Source organism: Paralichthys olivaceus, chromosome 16, assembly GCF_024713975.1.
Source record: "Paralichthys olivaceus isolate ysfri-2021 chromosome 16, ASM2471397v2, whole genome shotgun sequence".
Lineage (NCBI taxonomy): Eukaryota > Metazoa > Chordata > Actinopteri > Pleuronectiformes > Paralichthyidae > Paralichthys > Paralichthys olivaceus.
The window spans coordinates 1416810-1435054 of record NC_091108.1 but is presented as its reverse complement, the minus strand read 5'-3'; the positions used below and the strand labels follow the sequence as shown (position 1 = coordinate 1435054).

General features: G+C 45.7%; 1 protein-coding gene, 1 long non-coding RNA gene and 2 other non-coding genes across 4 annotated transcripts; 2 read left to right on the top strand and 2 right to left on the bottom strand.

The window, feature by feature from the left end:
- Positions 1-1508: 1508 nt before the first annotated feature.
- On the bottom strand, positions 1509-16364 carry LOC109645542 (double-stranded RNA-specific editase B2-like). The gene is made up of 10 exons (XM_069511517.1): positions 16169-16364; positions 7658-7744; positions 6136-7079; positions 4171-4288; positions 3887-4049; positions 3359-3510; positions 2836-2989; positions 2518-2699; positions 2245-2420; positions 1509-1819 (listed from the first exon to the last, which is right to left on the bottom strand). The coding sequence occupies exons 1-10, from the start codon at positions 16230-16232 to the stop codon at positions 1643-1645; spliced, it is 2217 nt and encodes a 738-aa protein (XP_069367618.1). The 5' UTR covers positions 16233-16364; the 3' UTR covers positions 1509-1642.
- Positions 2831-3502, top strand: LOC138405118 (uncharacterized). Its single transcript, XR_011238815.1, has 3 exons — positions 2831-2963; positions 3080-3147; positions 3365-3502. It is a non-coding gene; the product is annotated as an uncharacterized lncRNA (long non-coding RNA).
- Positions 9597-9679, bottom strand: trnal-uaa (transfer RNA leucine (anticodon UAA)). The gene has a single exon. It is a non-coding gene; the product is annotated as a tRNA-Leu (tRNA).
- trnas-cga (transfer RNA serine (anticodon CGA)) lies at positions 10374-10455 on the top strand. Its single transcript has one exon. It is a non-coding gene; the product is annotated as a tRNA-Ser (tRNA).
- Positions 16365-18245: the final 1881 nt, after the last annotated feature.

The following is an 18245-nucleotide window of genomic DNA, read 5'->3' as shown; positions in this document are numbered from 1 at the left end:
TAATCGTGTGATATTCTTGTAGTATACATGTAGTTGTGTATCTGGACCCTCGTCAAATCATGTTTGCAGGACGCTCGTCGATAATGGACGTAACTCCGGTTCAATTACAGAATCTGATTCACGAAACACAAAAACTATCACAAATAAATGAATTTATTTGCAGTGGTAAAAATACTCATGACCAATATAAACTACATAAACTCTGCGTACCTAGTAATAAAAGTTCACATCACATTAAACTCCACCGGCTCTCAGTAGAAATCCTCCGTTAACATTCCTCTCCTCAGGAAAACTTTTTAGAAATAAACATTGAGAGACGGAGGTGACGGACATAGAAAACAAGTGACCTTTGGGATATTTCTAATTAAATGAATCCTTTAAAGCTGAAACAGGAAAAAACATTTTAAACCGTTTTCTTCGGTTTGGTCTGGACTCCACATCCCGTAATGTGCACAAGCTTCCTCTAGGTGGCGGCATGTCTTCACTTTGCTTAGCCCCACGTACACTTGCACATTACGTCACTGTTCAAGATGAACTGTGAAAACATACGCAACACAATCATCGAGGATAAACGTTACCCACAACACAACGGACATTTTCAAAAAGAAAACACAAAGAGAACAGGAAACCAGAAACTAAACTGTGTGTGTGTGTGTGTGTGACTGTCGTGTTTGAGAAGAGTTAAGGTTGTTTCATAAGGGTCCTCACAAGTATAAAAGTACCTGGAAGGTAAAACTGGACGTCCAACTAGATTTTCTTTGGGTATTTAACAAAGCGAAAATGACCTTTGACCCTTCATTCACAGCAATTACAACAAATCAGGAGGATATCTATATCTATCTATAGATATAGATAGATATAGATATAGATAGATAGATAGATATAGATATAGATAGATAGATATATAGATATCCATATATAGACTTTGGACCTCAATGTTGTGCCGCCAGATAATTTGGTTTATGTAGGATTTCATTTCTACGGTTTAATGAACAAATGAAACGAGAGGCTTGGATACTCGGGGCGTTCATTCCTCTGCCAATATAGTTTTTGTGATATCCTGCTGACTAACAAACAAACGCAGAAGGAAACATCGGACCTGAGGTAAGACGATGTTTAGCGCCTGTTTGCGTAACGGTTTGTTTTCCGGATCTTAACGAGCCGCTCTGTTGAGCCTCACTGTCGAAGGTTCCCGAGACCAGCTGAGTCATTCTGAGGCTGACGCACTCGTCATTATTTCACGTAGCTGCGTTTTACATTTGACCCAAACACCGATCTCTGTTTAATACTCAGGGAAGCGACCGTGAAGGGCTATCGGACTCTTAAGTCGACGCAGCGATGTCACAAACGTGCTAATTAGCACATCTTGCAACATTGAGATGCTAGCTTAATTAAGGGTCGTCCGCAACAGTGCTCCAGAGCTGATATCAGCAGCTTTTAGGCTAAAAGCTAACGCGACACACATTTAGAAGACTGCTCCCGCTAAATGTTATTTTCGGTTGTGTGTCCTCTGCGCTCGTTTGCGTGATAAATAATTATGTCTGTCGCACGCGTCTCCGATCGAGGCCACGCACATTTCTCTGGTACGATAGCCTCCTTCTTTATCCAGCGTCACATCCTTTGTGCGTCTAATCTTCCATTTTCAGCATTTAACACAGTTGTTCACACGCCGACGCGGAGACGGCCCAGGTTTTCGGGGCCATGTTCCCAGGCCGCCACCCTGCAGAGCGCCGGTGAACTGCTGCAGCGCCCTCTGGTAGCGTCCAGCTCTCAGTTTGGAACCACTGTATGTCCCGTTTGTGTCTCCTGCGCCCGATATCTGCCCATAAGAGACAAGGAGAGACGGACATGAAGGTGATTCTCAGACTCGTTAACCAAACAACACACATGAAGACAACGACAGTCCAGTGAGTGATCCAGTCATTCAGCCGCGCTTCGGAACGATTCGTGTTTCGTCCTCAGATAAAAATGACTCTGGTTTAATCCCCGCTGGGGATTCAACAGCTGAAACCAGGAAGTGACATCTGAAACTAAAAGTCACATGATCATTCAGTCGTATTTCGAGCTACAAGGCAAACGTGCGTTCAGCTGTTTGGGCTCTTTAACTTCTGGATGATTTGTCTTTGCTTCCTCGTGATGTTCAGTGATCCACTTGTTATTTCATGCAGCTCACATCCCCTCTCTGCCTGAGTCCCCTCGAGCAATCTCCTGACATGAACCCGTCTCCGGGCGTCTCTGACCCACCTGACGCTGCAGCCCCTGCCAGCGGTCAAACAGCGAGCTCCTGCAGAGCTGTGATGGCGTCCCAGAGTCCCTCCTCCTTCCCGTGGAGGTGCTGATCTCCTCCAGGCCTCCGTCACCGCAGCTCCAGTTCAGGCTGACGCTCGGGGCCTTCCCGGCCGGCCGAGCCTCGTTCAGACCTGCGGAGAGAAAACCACGTGATCACATTGTTCTGAACGTGATATTTTCCTCCTCCAAGGTGTTTTTATCCAGTTTTCAGACGCCGCGTGTACGTACAGCTGAGCAGCGGCTGCCGGCGTCGGTAGGGGAAGGGCAGCTGCTTGACGGCTGCGAGGCGCCGGTTCAAGGCTCGGCCCAGGTGACCCGTGTGGCTCAGCGTCCCCACCGTCAGGCTGTGCAGGTAAACCGGCTCCACCAGGTGAGACAGGAGCGCCCCCTGGAGTCCGACTACGCTCCACCTGTTGACACATTCAGTGAGAAACAGATTCATATTCACTGTGACCTTCATCCTGAAATCTACTCAGGTGATCAGCGAGTTCGAGTGAACATGTTTGAAAGAATTCCCTCGAGGAGTTAATCCACAGTCGCACTCACTTTGCCATTTTGTCGGTGCAGGACATGGCGACCAGGCGTTCACCCGGCGACGCAACGTCCCGTTCCCGATTGGCTCCTCGTGCCGTGACAGGCAGCGTGCCCTCGCCTCCGTTGACCTTCACCCTGAGGTGAGAGCGAAACCTCCGGCTGGGGTCTGACCGAGGAGGAGGAATCAGATGAGGCAGAGCAAGACATGTTCTGCACTGATTTATTATTTCACGGGTTTGAATCTGTTGTGTCTCAGAGCGACGGATAGGGACCAGAGCCCCACCCCCTGCAGGTCAATGAACTCGTTAAGGAGCAGCCAATCAGGTGAGGAGACTAACGACTAATACAATTTTGACGGTTTTCTGTTTATGTTGATTGTTTGACTGAAGCAGATTTTGCAGCAGCAGAATAATGAAGTCAGTGTTTGGTCCAATATATTTATCTGCTGTTTTTAGCATCGACCTCTAATTTCTCTGCTGTTTGCTGAATGTTACTGCATCACTGTCTGAGACCAGTGGAAACGTGTTTGTCTCACGGGCAGCAGTCGTCTCGTAGGGGCAGTTGAGTCGAGCGTCTCCACACGGCGACGAGCTGACGTACATGTGGAAGAAGACGCCGTCCTGCAGCCGTAAGCCGCCGCCTTTGTTTGGCACAAAGACGGATTGTTCCTCGCCGGCTGCCGACTTCCTTCAGAGAGAAAAGACAGAAATGCGACGATGAGAGGACGATTCACGTTTCAACGCGAAGGGAACAAAACCAGCTTCTGAGAAAAGGCTGAAAACACGTCAGTGGTGAAACCGACATCACACGAAGTGTACTGTGATATTTTCTGGACCTTAAAAAGTTAAAGAAAACCTTTTTGTGTCCGTGTGTGTTCTTAACTTAAATCTCATCCAGGAGTTTTAGTATCTGGGGCTGAGACTGACTCACGATTGGTCGACCACGTGTATCGGCAGAGCCTCGATACCGCGATTCTGTGCAGACTTTTCTGAGCTTCTTCTAAAAACCTAGACTGTACATCTGTGTGGCCTTTTCAACAAAGAGCAAGAGTTTGTGTTTGTACCAGAGCAGCAGCTCCAGCTGGGAGTACAGGAATCGAACCAGCGCCCTTCTGCTGAGGACTTCAGCGTGACAGTCCCCGAGCGTCGAGTCGCGGTCGCTCACGTTGTCCAGACACTTAGTCCCCGTGGCCAGAGACACAACTCGGGCCGATCTGAGGTCAAAGCCTGGACGGAGAGCAGCAGGAAAATCAACACAAAGAAATGACTGATGAACTGTGGGTGGCGACCTCGAGCTGAGGCGACGGTTCAGCTTCCATATCGGACCCGCCCCGTCTCCGCCCCTTACCTCTGGTCATCACGATTCCCGCCAGCACCTTGTGACGAGCGTGCGAGGAAGAGAAACAACTGTCCGTCAACTCTGTGTATTTCTCTCTCACCAGGTGGAAGATGGACTCCGCGAGGAACTGCAGAGGAAACGGAAGAAACATTAAATTGTACATTGTGATTATTTTTCCATGGTAGAATATGAACTATGACCAGAACCCAGCTGGTGTTTGACTGCGGAGATCATCAAATAACAAACTGATCAGAAACACTCGAACCAACATCGGCGTGGGAGAAACTGCCTGACAGGACAGAAACCATCCACAGCCTACTTTGGTTGAGACTGCAACCGGCCACCAGGGGGCGATGGAGAGGATTTGACCTATTAGTATGAAGTACTTTACAAGTACTACAATACTGTATTCTGCTCTCTAACTGCCTGGAAGTTTTCATTAGCTGTAGAATCAACCACATCTTACTGACTTCAGGAATATTGAAGCAATAATGGAATAAATTCCCTCTGCACATCTGCACCTGAGACACTTCTGACTATACAACTATTTAAAAAGCAGCTTTATCTGTATTTATTGTCCCAGGATTTTAAAAACCAACTCACTTCTTGATATGAGTCTTTTTAGATAAAAGAGTCTGTGCAGCCTCACTGTCGCCTCAGATCTCTCCTGTGGTTTTTGTTTCGTTGGAGCTTGGACTTGATTTTTTTCCTTTAGAGAAACTCTCTGCTCGGTGATTTCTGGGTGACAGTGGCACAAGGTTGTGTGTAATGAGTGTGTTAAACAATTATCTGTGAGATTGTTATGCTCTTCACACCGCCTTCCCGCTCCACCTCAATCTCCTTGGTCTGCTGCCGCTCCTCCTTCATCGCTAATGTGGTGTAATAATGTTCATTAATGCGTCACGCCGCCTGACAGACAGTTCACGTTGAAGGGTGTGTGTGTGTGTGTGTGTGTGTGTGTGTGCACGCCAAACGATCAAAATCTGTCTTCTGGACAAAGGCGCCGAGAAACTTCTGCAAATCGTTGGTTCTTACATTTTGCCTGCAGCAGCGTAAAACCACCTCTTTATTCAAATCACGTCAAACTCATTCTTCTCAACCAAAATGCTGCTGTTGCTTCCTCCGCTGTGTGGATTCACTCGTCAAATCAGCCACCGGGTTCGATAAAGAACGAGCATATCCGTCTTTCTAAGATTCCCGGGACCGATCGCATGAGACAAATCTGCTTGTATTCATAAAGCATGACATTAGAAGACGTCGAGGACGATTCTCAGAGACATAATGAAGTTGTTTGGATGCTGCAGATGAGCAGACAGGACACCGTCCCGCTCTCGGGCCTCGGGGCGCGATGGTCCTGCTGATGTGCAGCACCCTCCATTTGGTAGCACGCCTCAGAGACGCTTAGCCCGATCGTTTTGAAGACGAGGGACAGATTCCGCGTCGCGGTGAGAAGCTGACTCGTGATGAAACACACTGAAGGATCTTTGTCACGTTTCAGAGTCGGCTCTGTCTATGTCCTGAAAAATGCAGATCAGACATTTCTCCTCAAATAAGTCACACGAACATTTTATTCCAGACTCAGAAGCTTCTCTGTGGACGGACCATGTTTTTTTACATACCCTCTCGTTCCCACACTGCCCCTGAAGCTTTGAAATCCCTCGTCTCACTTTTCATCGTCTCCGTTCCTCGTGCACAGTATTTCCTGTTACCAAGCAACCAACTGCAGAGTAAACGACCTGCTCCCTGTTTACGCCGGTGTGCACATCTCTAGTGCACGTGACGGGTCATGTGATGTGTGATTTCCGGCGAGTAGACAGAGATAGTTTCTGACACGGAGCTAAAATGCTCGTCCGGATGGAGTTTGTGTTGAAAGTGTTGGCGTTGTGGGGTTTATATTTATACTTTTTAACAGTCTCTCCTCAGGAGACCTGGAAACACAGCGAGCTCTTCTTGGAAAACAGAAGTTCTACTCACCTGAGGGAGCTGATGTTTGGCTCTGCTGCTCTGGAGGCCCATGACCTTCTTCTCTGGTCCCAGGCTGATGTTGTACAGAGACTGTAGAGCAGCCGCTGCCGCCTGCGCCTTCGCCCGTCTCTTACTGAGACCACACCCTTCAAACACCCTCCCCTCCACCCGCACAACCATAACGAAGCTCCTCATCAGTCTGCCGTGAACTCTCTCCACCAGGCACATATACCTGAGGCCTGGTCGCAGCTCGTTGAGCAGCGCCACTGGGCTGAGGTGCTCTAGAAGTGAGGTGCAGAGGGCTCGTCTCTTTGGATTGGTTGAGGAGACCAAGTCCAGTGTGAGATGAACAAGTCGTTTGTGGTTGTAAGTGCTGGAGAAGACCTCCTTCTTTGCTGTGTTGCCGTGCAGGAGATTTTCAAACAGTGATGGCTCAGACTCTTGGAGGAACGCATCGGGGGTATCCACTTTATCTGCTGTGAAATCCGTGGGTGTGCCGGTGAAGTTCTCCGTCACAGTGTGAGCCTGGGAGGCATTAGGGAACTGGATGAAGGACCGCAGAGCCAGCTCCGCGGCCCTCATCTTCGCCTGCTTCTTTGTCGGCCCTCGACCCTCGAAGCGGAGGCCGTGCACCTCCACCCCGACAGAAAACTCCGGAGCGTGCAGGGGACCCGTCTTTGACGTGATCTCGTAGCGCAGCCCGGGTCGCAGCTCGTTCAGCTGCACCACCGCGTTCTTCTGAGTGACGGCCCACGCGGCTCGTTTACAGCTCGAGTGGCTTTGGTAGAGCAGCCGGTCTTTTCCATCCACCAGCGGCTGCTTCCTCTTCATGGCCCTGGATCTGTTTCTGGGGAAAGTTGTGCAAAAAGCTGAAGGATGATACTTTCGCAGCAGGTCACAGTCCACCTGGATCTTTTCCTCCTGATTCTCTTTCACCTCCAAACTGCTCGTACCTGTGGACAGATTCAAATCATGAGATTCCTTTGTTTGGGTCTAATGAGTCGGCAGGTGGAACATTTTCACCTGTGTCATACATGAACGCTTTTAAAATTTCTCTTGGTCGATAGCAGCAGTGTGTCGGCATGTAAGAAGAAATTCTTCACTCAGGTAGAAGTACACATCCTTCAAAACAACTCAAGTAAAAGTACCAAAGTTCAGTTTTCTGATGCAAAATATAAAAACTGATAATTCCCCTCAAATGCATTCAAACGAAATTAACGAGCCTGTTTTGAAAATGTGAAAAGTTCCGATATTTGTGTTGAAATGTAAATGTTTTTAAAAAGTAAAAGAAAAAAGAAGAAAACATTTCGAGGAAAGTAGAGATCTACTTGAGAACAGTAACGAAGAATTTGTACTTCGCCATGTTCCCTCTTAGTGTTCAGGTCGATGCTAACACTAGCATATAAATATCCACAATCAGAACATCTACCAACAAACTCAGTATTCTGTAACTGCAGCGGGATGTGGGGAAACGGCTCGTCAGAGGAAAACCAACCAAACTTTTCAAAGTGAAAAAACTAAAAACATTTACTTGAGTGGTCCGCCTCCTCAGCTGATGACGCTCCGGTGTCCCAATGTATCATGGGACTGACGAGGGTTGATAAAGTGTCGCCTGGTTCTGGAAACAGAATCATAAATGAGTGAGAGGGTTGAGAGGTTTCTCCACAGCAAGACACGTCACACGGAATCGTGCAGGGAGAGATGAACGGTTGTGTTTATAGTGATAAAGAACAAGTGTTGAAAGTAATATGACGAAGATGATGATGATGATGATGATGTGCAAACGTAACGTGTGAGAGTGAGAGAGCAAGCAAACAGGAGACAGGAGGCGTCGAGGGGCTTAAACTGAATTTATCAACCCGGTCATCGAAACCTTTCAGGGTTTTAATTTGATTTGGCGAGTGACTCGAAGGTTCCGTGAAACCCGGCGTTCTTGGTGTGATTTTGTCTTTTCTTATCAGAAAGCGACGACATTTTGGTGGTTTTCATTCTTCATCCACGTCCACGACATATTGATTTCAGATTTCTAGGAAATCTCCTGCTGGTGGAGCTTTGATAAGAACTGCGATGATTTAAGAAGCTTTTGTTCCGGGCGGTTCTCGACCCTTCGGATGGAGCGGACACGACCTCGTCACTGATGAGGATGTGTCGTGGACCTCACACTGCACAGGATGAAGAGTGAGTGCTTCTTTCACAGATTCCGTCAGGCTGATATTTTGAGTTCCTCTGCCACCAAATCTGGACGTTTTCAACTAATACGGCTGCAACTTAGGAAATCACTCATTCATTTGATTAAATCCTGTTTCAAACCCAACGTATGACCACACATTTCTTTGTTTCTGCCTGTGTGCAGAGCCGTTCCTCTCTGCTCCAGACTCATCGACTTATTGCATCGTCCTGGAGAAACTATACCTGCTCATCTGCTGATCCCCGCTGGCTCTGAAACCAGTGACCCCATTTATCCCCCTTTCCATTTATCTGGTGCCCCGCCACCAGTTAACAGCTTTGGCTTCGCAAGGGGCGGAACACACAACACAGACGAGACATAAACACCGAGAAATACGAGCTGCAGTGGCAGTAACATTCAATATGAACTGAATGTTGTGAATCAACATTAAGACAATGCACCAGTTTCAGACGCTGTAATAATTATCTGTATATTCTGGTTTTCAGAAAGAAAAAAAGAATTGAAATTCACCAGCAGCGAGGAAGGAACCACTCTAAATGTCCAGATTAACACAAGTACAAGTAATCACATGTCTGAAGTGATTGGAGGAAAGACGCACGTTGTTCAGGTTCCTGGTGGGAAAGTTTCGCGCCCGTTGCCTGGCGAGGGCGCTGCACGGCTCTGCACACTGACTCATTAGTATAATGAAGAGAGCAGACTAAACCGTTCTGCATTAACCTCGCACCTTGCAGTTATATTGGCCGTGTGATGCCATTAAGTGGCTGATATGAGCGAGAGCTGAGATGGGATGTGAATGTAATGATGTGAGTCTGGAGCTTCTGAAGGCAGGTGCAGGTTGGAGGTGTTTTAATGACCTGCATCATCACAGCTAATGGGGCCATTTATTTCAGGAGCAAACAGATAATAACTGTGTTTGTCTTTGGGTTACGTCCTCGCACCTTCCCACACTTTCTGTCCTCTTCACTTATTCATTCGTCCCTCACACTCTCGCTCACCTAGCGCGTCGTTAGCTCACACCCATTTGTGAATTGCGGTATTAGAGTTTGCACTTGAGTTAACTGGAGGTTAGCCGGGTTGCGACGTGGAAAATTGTTTTCGCTTAATCTACCTGTAATCTCCGTCACACGCAAAAGTGCAAAAACGGGCTTGTGCTGCAATTTAGAGATGAAAGTGCAACACAGGCACATCTGAGGGACGATGTGAAAACTCCAGAGTTCCTGTGCTCTCATCGACAAATCATTTTACTGTGACTGTAATATAACAGCTAACACATGTCACAGAATACCAGGGGTGGGGATCGAACCCACGTGGGCATTTGCCCATTGGATCTTAAGTCCAACGCCTTAACCTCTCGGCCACCCTGGTCCTGATGTCGACTCCAGAACCGCAACGTCACGAACGCATTTCTCACTTTACTCCTTTTTCTTGTGGCATCGCTCAAAGTGTAAAAGAAAAAGATACTTTGCACAATGAGGAGCTGGCATCGCTTCATACTCACGTGTGTTTATCAAACCTTAGAAGCAGAGTTTCTCCATCCAACCACTGTTAATGAACCTTATTTAATAGAATAATGAAATTAGGCATGGCGGGGGGGAGACGAGGAGCACCCGCTCACTGTCCAGTGTGTGTGTGTGTGTGTGTGTGTGTGTGTGGTTTGACAGCTGTGGATAATCTCATTTGCTAAGCGTAATTAATGGGAAGTGGGTTTCATTTACTTGTAACGCCGACTGTCTTTCCTCAAGGGCAAAGAAATATGGAAAACTTTTTGTGATCACTTCTCAGTATTGATGATGTTTGTTACCGTAGAAGATTATTGTTTCATTATCGGATCAGATCAGTCTTACTTATTCTATCAGTCGGTATTGTGATAGAAATCAGCAGCCAACCGCAAGACTTGGGTGGATTTCCCTTCCAAATATACCCATAATGCAGCTGTGCAACATTTCTGCAAAGCTAAAGGCCGCAGAGAGCAGCAACGTTTCGCCAGTCCGACTCGTCCAAGGTCCAACTCTGAGGCCATAATTCTCGATTGCTCTCTGAGATTAGATCACGTCTCCGTGCTGTGATGGCCGAGTGGTTAAGGCGTTGGACTCGAAATCCAATGGGATCTTCCCGCGCAGGTTCAAACCCTGCTCACAGCGACGCACACCCGTCCTACAGATTATTTACTGAACGCTGCAACAGACTGTGAAGGTCGAATGATTCGGACAAAAAGTTCCCTGCAGATATTCACTCTCATCACCTTCTCCAGTGTGTCAGGGACCATATGGGACTGAATGCATAATCATAGACTTGAGTTAAACTTGGAAATCTGCAACAAATAAATGCACAAATATTCCAAGTTCACGTGAAGAAAGTTTCAGTTGGTCTGGAATCTTTAGCTTTTTCACCTCCGGTGAATCTGAGGTTCAGCTGAATAAGAACCTGAATTTGGAAAATGATCAAATTAGAGTTTTTTGAGGCCTGAAGTTTCTATTTAAAGAGCAAATCTACACGAAATGGAGGAAAACACTGACCTCTATGGGTTGAAAACTATAACGTCCTCATTGCAATTTGACAACATTTTTTTTTTAGGGTTTGCTTACAGCTCAAAATGAACCCAACACGTGTCCTGTTTCTACACACCGATGTATTTACTGTGTTACTCGTGATTGTTGCTTGAGTGTTTGTTCTTTCAGAGCAGATCCACGTCCAATATCATTTTCTGAGACGAGCAGAGAGAACGAACCACGAAGCCTCTCAGGACTAAATCAGCTCATCAAATCACACTCCAGCTTCAGAGCCGTGCAGCGAAGAGCTCAACGTCTGCTCTCAGATCAACAGGCTGATGATCGTTATTTGGAAATGAGTGATGAAATTATTGCCTGAAACATATGGTAATGTGCAATGAAATTGCAGTGAGAGATAATAACGATGGCAGCAGTAATCTGTGGCCGCGGACTGCTGACAATGGCCTCGTTTCAACTTCTAATGCCCTCGCCTGCTGCTTCACTGTCACTCCATCACTTTAAAAGATTGGCTTTCATTTGTCTCTCAATGAGGATTTTTTTTTAAATTCTGATTATGGATCAGAGTTCTGGGTAAAGCTGCTGAACTCCATCTTACAGTAACTAACACAATTTACACACACACACACACACACACATCTGGCTTTTTGTCGTCAGTGTGAAAATTGTCATCACATGACTCTGCGGTCGTCACAGGGATTTAACATCCTGTTGGTTTCCACAATTTCTGTTATTCCTGTTTTATTTTGAAACACTTTCTGTCACTTCAGTTCCTGGTCATTGGCCACCTGGACCTGCCTATTTCCTGTCCCTGTGTTTCCCGCCAGGAGACCGTTGAAACAATGTGCTCAGTCTATTGCTCCCTGCCAGGTTGTCTTACATCCGTGTGCTTGTCTCCACCGACGCCTCTCAGTCGATGAACTTTCGGTCGAATCTTTGGTTTCGGATTTTGTCTGAACCGCGATTGACCTTTGACCGTTTACGGGGGAGGCGAGGACGGCCTGCTGGTGAAGGTAACTTCTGTGACTCTTTCAGTCTGCGCTCGAACAGTGTTCAGCTGACGTTAGGTTTGAAGTTATCTTCTGAAAAAGAGTCAAATCGTCTACGGGCAAACAATCTCGTGGCTCGGCTGTTGGCAGCCATATTGTACCATAGACTGTAAACAAAGATGGATGCTGTGTTTCCACTTCCTGCTACTCTTCACAAACCAGTCATGAGCTGTCAACCCCCCCCCCACCTCCCGTTTTTCTAGAATAAAAAAAAATCAACGTGTAGTTTGACTTATTAGTTCGCTCCCTGTCCAATATGCTAACAGTGAGTGGGTGGGTTTTATGACCTAAACCGCAGCCAGCCAACAGGGGGCAGTCCAGATGTTTTTGGCTTCACTTTTCACTGGCAGCTTTCAAGTCGTCCATCTTGGTGTCACGCTAAATGTATTCACCCCTGGATGATTAGTGGAAAGTGGATAACGAGTCGGTCATTTTAAATATTATGTGTTGACGAAATAACATCAAATTTGTCTTCAATAACTGAATGACATGAAAAATCCATGTTTGTTGTGAGACATTTGATTTTTATTTAGTTTAATCATGTTGTCGTGAGGTTTCCCTAAATTCCACATTCTCAGTTTGAGTGAAGCCTCTCGTGTGTGTGTGTGTGTGTGTGTGTGTGTGTGTGTGTGTGTGTGTGTGTGTGTGTGTGTGCCAAAACAAACGTAATGAGAGAACCATTAAATACAATCGACTGCAATTTTCCTAAAAACATCTCAGACTGACCCAGACATAAAAAGGCCGCTCGTATCCAAACAGATTGTCTGTTGATTCTTTGTCTATAACCCGAACAACACGCGTTACAGGACATTTCCATCCGTGATGTACGGAGAAGACACGGCGGATGTTTGTCACAGTGTGAATAAAAGCTAGCAGAGTACCAAGTCATCGTTCAAGCTAAGGTGACGGACGGGAAACAAACAATCAGAGGAAGAAAGAAATGTTTCCAACACAATCTGCACATTTGAGGTAAACCTTCTGTTGCGTATATTCAGTGGCGGAGCGGATCGGTGCCGGCAGCTTCCTTCACTCTGAGCTTCAGAAGACGTGGGACCCCTAACCCTTGCAGATCTGGTGCTGCACTTTACCCGCTGAGCATCCCTGCAATCAAGTTAAATGGGCACACAAACCATATTGCTAATGTTTTCATGGAGCCGGAGCCCCAGAGAAGTGTGGAGATTGCCGAATCCATCAGTGAAATTGCACACTGACATGCCCCACTAAGTTTGACTGCACGACGGTGCTCACTTACCCAAAATGCATCCAAGGCACAAACATGGCCAAGCGCATGAGACGTCACGAGAAAACGACTGACAGGCTCATCACAGACAGCAGCTGTTCGTTCCATGTTGCTGAACCATAATCCTCGCTAAAAGCAGGACAATGAAATCATTTCTGCGACGAGATTTAACGGCCAACAAAAGACAGTTAGTTAATTTGACAGAAATACCAGCAGTCTGGAGAAAAATCCTTATTAACAGAGTCATTTCATTTTGTACTCAATCGACTTTGTCCACTAATCCCGAACAGAGAGGCATGTTTTTATGTGCAAAAAGAGGATTGCTCACTGATTTGATTTGGAACCTTTTACTTTTGTTTCTGTTTCATTCAACCCATCTCAGAAAAGCTTGTTTTCCATGTGCAGCTACAATTAGACCTGCTCCATTTGAGCAGAGTCACTGAGATGTTATTTCATGGATTTAGCCCAGACGGTTAGAAAAACTTTGGGTTCAGGTCGGGCTCCAGTTTTCTTTCTCTCTTGTACTGTGCCTATCATTGGCATGTTTTAAAACCTATACACCGAAATCATTCTCCGTCTTTTCCCTTGATTCCTTTTCAACATCCATCCATCGGACTGTTGTGACGTTTCAACCCATTTTTATAGCATCAAACTTACAACACGAAACGGAATTACAGAAAAGGAAAAGTGACAATTAAAGCTGGAGTCTTTATCTGGATCAGAAATGATCCATATTTGCTGCTGTATGCAGATTTAAGATTGATTCCTGTACTCTTAAGTTTTTTTCCACTAATGAACGACTTCTAATGATCGATGCTCATGATGAAATCAACTATTTGTTCATGTAAATGTCTCCACAGATAACTGAATTGACATGATCGTGATTGGAGACGTCAAAACTCAAAGTCTCTCACTGCAACAGGGAAAACTCAAACGACAGTGATTTACCGCGGGATAAAGAGAGAGCTGTCAAACACTGGTTTCCCTGCGGTCGAGCGCCCACAGAGCGCGACTGTGAGCGTTCAAGATATAGATGCCACGTTATGTTTGTAAAATGACAGCTGGCGTGAAAGCACTGCTCGTCGCTGGCTACAGTGGAAGCATTAGCTAAGTGCATTCTAAAATAGTTGGATTTGAGGAGCTGTGTTGAATAAGGATTTTCTGGAGGCATTTATTTTTCAAAGAGGACTCGCTCTCACTGCAGCGTTGATGCACAAAAAGGCCAGTGGGTCATTAATGAAAGTGGAATGGGCTTAGCGCACTTTGAATAACTGTTGGACTTAATACAAAAGCCATCACGGAGTAATCTGCTGCATTTACGCAGGATTAGCACGGGGAGAACAATGCCAGATTAATCCTCAACAGCTGACCTGATGCCCGGACAACTGTAATTATGATTACCAGAGCTCGCATCATTTCATTTATGCACATACATGATACGTGTGAGACGGAGTGAACACAGAGTGAGACTGGCTGTGTTCTCACACTCTTGTTCCAGCAGCTGAGCCTCTGATCTACTTGAACACATGAAATACGAGCAGAAACAGGAGGATAGATATTTTATGCAAATCCTCAGAGCCGCTTGTGAGAAAGCAATAACCAGGAAACGTCTGCGACAATTTCTGAGGAACGACTGGAGATTCTTTTTGTGTCCACCTGCAGATTTACTTTCTGCAGGTTTTCACTTTCTACCTGCTCCTGTTGCTTTGTCTACATTTATTGACCTTTGTGTTACTTGTATTTATTATGTCACCGCTGATTGTTGCTCCCTGAGGCTTCAGGGGCCGGAAGCTGCAGGAAAGTTGTGGCTTCATTACAGAGAGTAATATCTGAACCGATCTGAACACACGTTGGCTTAACATTTTAAAGAAAGACATTCGTGGTCCCCAGATGATGTGTCCTCATGACGTGCTGCTCCTCTGACTGTTGTAGCGCCGCGGTGAGGTTCTTCTGTTAGACTCTGGGTATTATTGGGGAAATGTACACAAAACCACGTGTTCCCCTCGGGGTAGAGCGTTATGACTTTACTTTAACGTAACTTTAACGTTGGCTCTTTAGCGCCATCATCAGGTCAAAATTCGTGACTGAACGAAGCTCGTGTGGTTTTTCTCGGGATCGCCAGTTAACGAAGAAGAACAGTAGGGGGCGGTATGCACATTGGAGTTGTTTCAAAATGACAGACATTGGATTTGTGGCTTTACTACAGTTCTGAAGTAAAACAAAACTTATCTCGACGAAACATCGGAGGTAAGACGTAACTCATATGACGGTCTTTCTATATTTTGGAGAGTGTCGGTCGTAGAAAGATAACGCAGGAATCTGTGGAGTCTGGGCTTGTGTGAGCGTGAAGAAGCATGAACGTCAGTACAGGCTTTGTGAAAACGCACAGTTTGTGTGTCTTGTCGACCTGCTGAGCTTCTAGCGCCATCATCAGGGCACAACAGTGTGTCCAGCATTATGGTTTGTCATTAAATGACAAAGTAAATTTAAGGCTTCCTCAAACGAGAGTCTAAGAACTGTGTCGTATTTTGTACAGATTTTGAAATGAATGCACCAACCTGACGTTATCTCTGATTTCAATACCTGTAAATCGTGACGAATAAGATAATATTCCACGTTGACATTGATATCTGAGTTTTATTATGACACTGAGGAGTCCAACAAGTCGTCTGACCCCCCGGTCCCTCTGACAGCAGGTAAAAACTGATAAACCACTGTTTAACTAAAATAACTGTCCCTCCTGTGACGTGGTGAAGCCTTTGTTAGGTTTAGTTCAAAATCAGTTTGGGGTAAAACCGAGGACACCTGAGTTACTGTGAAATTGCTGTATTTAAATGACATGTAGCCCCAATATAATGCAGCAAATCTAAGTCCTCATGTCATCGTATCACAGTATTTTTACAAAATCAATTGAAAAAGTGAGGATAATTCAATACGTCACATGTATTTAATAAAAACCTTTCGTATTAAAGTCTCTAATAATCTGAATATTAGTGTTATATCTGTGTCAAGGTGACAGTATCCCCAACGTAAACTTCCCCTGAGCTGTTGTACTGACCTTTGCCTTTACTCCTCCTCCTCCTCTTCCTCTTTCCTTTCATATGGAGCTCTGACCTCTCCATGGCTCCGCCGCCGCTCCCTTCCACCGACTCTCAGAACTTCTTCTCTCTCTCTCCTGTGTTATTTCTGCAGGAGTGTGTTGTCCTCTGCTGCTTCCTCTCTTCTGTCTGCGTGAAACAAATGCTCAGGGAGGGTTGAGAGTGCAGCTCTGCACACTCGCTGTCTTGCAGCTCCCCCCCGCTGCCGGCTTTAGGAGGCAGGAGGCTGTTGTGGCTGTGACATCACGGGGAGAGGGAGAGCTGTGGCTGAGGCTGTGATTCAGCGTCACTGAGCTCAGTGGCATCAGCTGGAAAGAAGCAACCGATTAACCAATGAAACCTTCTGAGTCACTAAATTATTTGACTCTAAAATCATATCTGTTATTGGTGGAAGAGGAGAAACCCTCCGACTCTGAGTGGCAAGTCTTAAAGCAGGAGTCTGTGCCCAAACTATTTTAGAGGAATGAAAGAAAAACCCACTGTTAGTTTTGGATGGGCTGTGAAACTAAGACACCAATCAAAAAGGAACGTGATCACCGTAAACATGTCGGCAAAGGGTTCAAGAAAACAATGAAACATCGTTCTGTTTGAGTTGAACATGGTGCACGCAACTTTCATACAGTTATACACAAAGAGACAAACTCACCACACATCAACACTCTTATCTGCTTTGTCTCTCCTGCTCTCAGGCTGCGACAAGGAAACTGTTTCACGGAGTAAACAGTTTAAAGTTTAACAGAAGACGTTACGTTGTTAGATGTGCATTCCTTCCCATGTGCCACACGCATTTAACGATTAGCATGTTTTGCATTGGGAAACAAATGTTCAACGTCACGGTAAAGTGGAAACAAAGGGAGGAGGCGGAAAAAACTAAATGAACAACGAGTCATTTGTTTGATTGGATTTTATTGTGATACAAAAAATTCTTATCAAAGCAAATAAGACAACTTATTCAGTTCAATTAACCGACCCTGGACGCCCTCCTTGTTTTGTTTTTTTCGATTTATTATTGATCTATGTCATTGAGGTAGCTACCGCCGCCGATTCAGAGTTCATGGATTATTTGTTTTTTAGCAGGATGATTCAAAAACTACCGACAACTTTCCTTGACATTTTGTGGACGGGTGGGACGGGTGGGACAAGACCCAATGAAGAACCCCAAAAATGTTGGTGCATGTAAAACCAAGAAAACTACAGAACACTGTCTTCTAGTATTGGGTTTGAATACTTCACTCATCAGCTTCAGTGAAGACAGCACAGTGTATGTGATGGGGTCAGAAAATGAGGAATAGGATGATTTCAACAACCTTGAAGCTACTTAACAGGAAAAATTGTGGAAAGTGGATTAGATAAGAACCTCGATAATAAACCACAGAATACAACATTTAAAGCTTCAGCTCTAATATGAACTATTCATTGTTTTGCATCACAATGCACACTTAGCATAATCTCCCCCCACTTATTTCCACTTCACCTTTACTTCCAATTAACATCAGCTGTTTAATCCCTGCCAATCACCGTCCTCAAACTGAAAATCTGGCTGCGTGAAATCCGAGCTGTGAGATTCAAGTTGTCTCCTTTGTTTTGGTCGCCAACATCATTTTGATCTTGGCTATCATCAAATGTCATCTTCCCGGTGCGTTTCAGTCACCGTCGCCCTCGTCAGCGGATTAGTGACGATGCACCTCTTGGTTTATCTCCAGGAGTGAAGGTCTGAACGAGGTGCGCTGTGGGGATTGTGAGAAGCCTCTGGGATTCACATCTCTTGTAGTAGTTCACCTGTTTGACACTCGGAGCTCCGCTGCTGCATTCTCACGTGATTATCAACACGGTCTGACAATGTGAGGGAGAGGGAATGAACTGAAGGCAGCTGTAACTCGCCCTTGTTGATTTAACTTTCCTTTTGAAGGATCTCTCTAATCTGTAGCTGGAGACGTGTCTTGAAATTAGGTTCAGGCATGAAAAGTGACCAGAATGAAAATATATGTCGACTTAGAATCGGTCGAGCTAAGACCACGTATCTCAACTACTTCGTTA

Excerpts from the sequence above, each read along its gene's own strand:
- LOC109645542 (XM_069511517.1), bottom strand. The coding sequence starts at position 16,232 with ATGGAGAGGTCAGAGCTCCATATGAAAGGAAAGAGGAAGAGGAGGAGG. Across the intron at positions 7,080-7,657 it reads TGAGGAGGCGGACCACTCAA|GTACGAGCAGTTTGGAGGTG; the intron begins GTAAATGTTTTT and ends ATCTGTCCACAG. Across the intron at positions 2,700-2,835 it reads TGCACCGACAAAATGGCAAA|GTGGAGCGTAGTCGGACTCC; the intron begins GTGAGTGCGACT and ends ATGTGTCAACAG.